Source organism: Phalaenopsis equestris, unplaced genomic scaffold (assembly GCF_001263595.1).
Source record: "Phalaenopsis equestris unplaced genomic scaffold, ASM126359v1 Scaffold194280, whole genome shotgun sequence".
In the NCBI taxonomy this organism is placed as follows: Eukaryota; Viridiplantae; Streptophyta; class Magnoliopsida; order Asparagales; family Orchidaceae; genus Phalaenopsis; species Phalaenopsis equestris.
In genome coordinates this window covers 1-1,136 of record NW_018214229.1, presented here as the reverse complement: position 1 = coordinate 1,136, position 1,136 = coordinate 1, and the positions used below count along the sequence as shown (strand labels likewise).

General features: G+C 34.2%; 1 protein-coding gene across 1 annotated transcript; it reads left to right on the top strand.

The window, feature by feature from the left end:
* Window positions 1-543: 543 nt before the first annotated feature.
* Window positions 544-1,115, top strand: LOC110034884 (the record flags this gene model as incomplete). The annotated part of the gene is made up of 3 exons (XM_020739122.1): window positions 544-767; window positions 845-979; window positions 1,084-1,115. Coding segments are annotated over exons 1-3 (304 nt in total), but the record flags the coding sequence as incomplete, so codon positions are not given.
* Window positions 1,116-1,136: the final 21 nt, after the last annotated feature.

Genomic DNA, 1,136 nt, shown 5'->3' with positions numbered 1-1,136 from the left:
TGTTAAAATTTTATTTGAATATAATTCAAACATAAGTGAAATAATTAATACAATATTTAATATGATTTTGTGTTATGGCTCGGACACTCACAAAAGTTTGATATTTATATTTATCTTACATTGGTCTCATATGCATGAAAATATTTATTTCATTTTTGAAAAAACAGTGATGATAATAGTTTGAAATACTAGTAATGATTTGGTGATATGCACGTGAATATGAATGTTCGGATATTAGATATACGAATGCATAAAATTATATGATATGTATTTAAATGCCCTTAACTAATTATGATTATTAGGAGTTACATGAAGTCAAATTTCTCAATTTTTTTGTAAAATTTTTTTAATAAGAAAAATAATATACTATAAAATGAATTCACGATATTATTTAGAATACTCTAATGAAATATTTTTTTAGAGACCGTTTGATTGAGTAAATTAGGGGTGATTTTAGTGACCGTTTGGTTGAGTGAATTCTGTTTTAAGTATTTATGAAAATATCTTTTTAGGGACCGTTTGATTGAGTAAATTAGCGGTGATTTTAGTGACCGTTTGGTTGAGTGAATTCTTCCTCCACTTTCCAACTTGCTAAAACGCAGTTTTGGAAGCTCGTAGATACTTCCGTTAATGGCTCTTTACAAACATCTGTGCCTTTCTCCTAGCACCTCCTTCAACTTGTCTTTCTCTTCCGGTCCCAAAAAATCTCATCTGAAACGCATATCACATCAAAACCTCATTTACGCTTTCTCGGCGGAGAAACCTAGGTATTCTCTGTCACCCACGTTAAGATGTTCAGAAACCTGTCCTTGTTAATGCTTCAGTTTTTTTTTTTCTTCGGTAGAAAGAAGAAGGGAAGGCCATCAAGGGCTGCGTTGAGTGACGAGGATCTTTGTAAGGAGCTGCGGGAGGTTATGCTTGTGGCGGGCCTTCCAGCGGATCGCGTTCCGCTGATGAAAGAGCTCTGCGAGCATGGAAGGTGAGCTGTGCTTCCCCTTTTTTTTGATGTTTAGGGCTAAACTTTGAGGATACTAGAATACTACATTGAGAACATACACTTTATTTGACACATTGTCATAAAAGATTTTGGGAGAAATGGAAAAAAGTCTTGGGGGGTATAGGGCGCTTGATGAAAA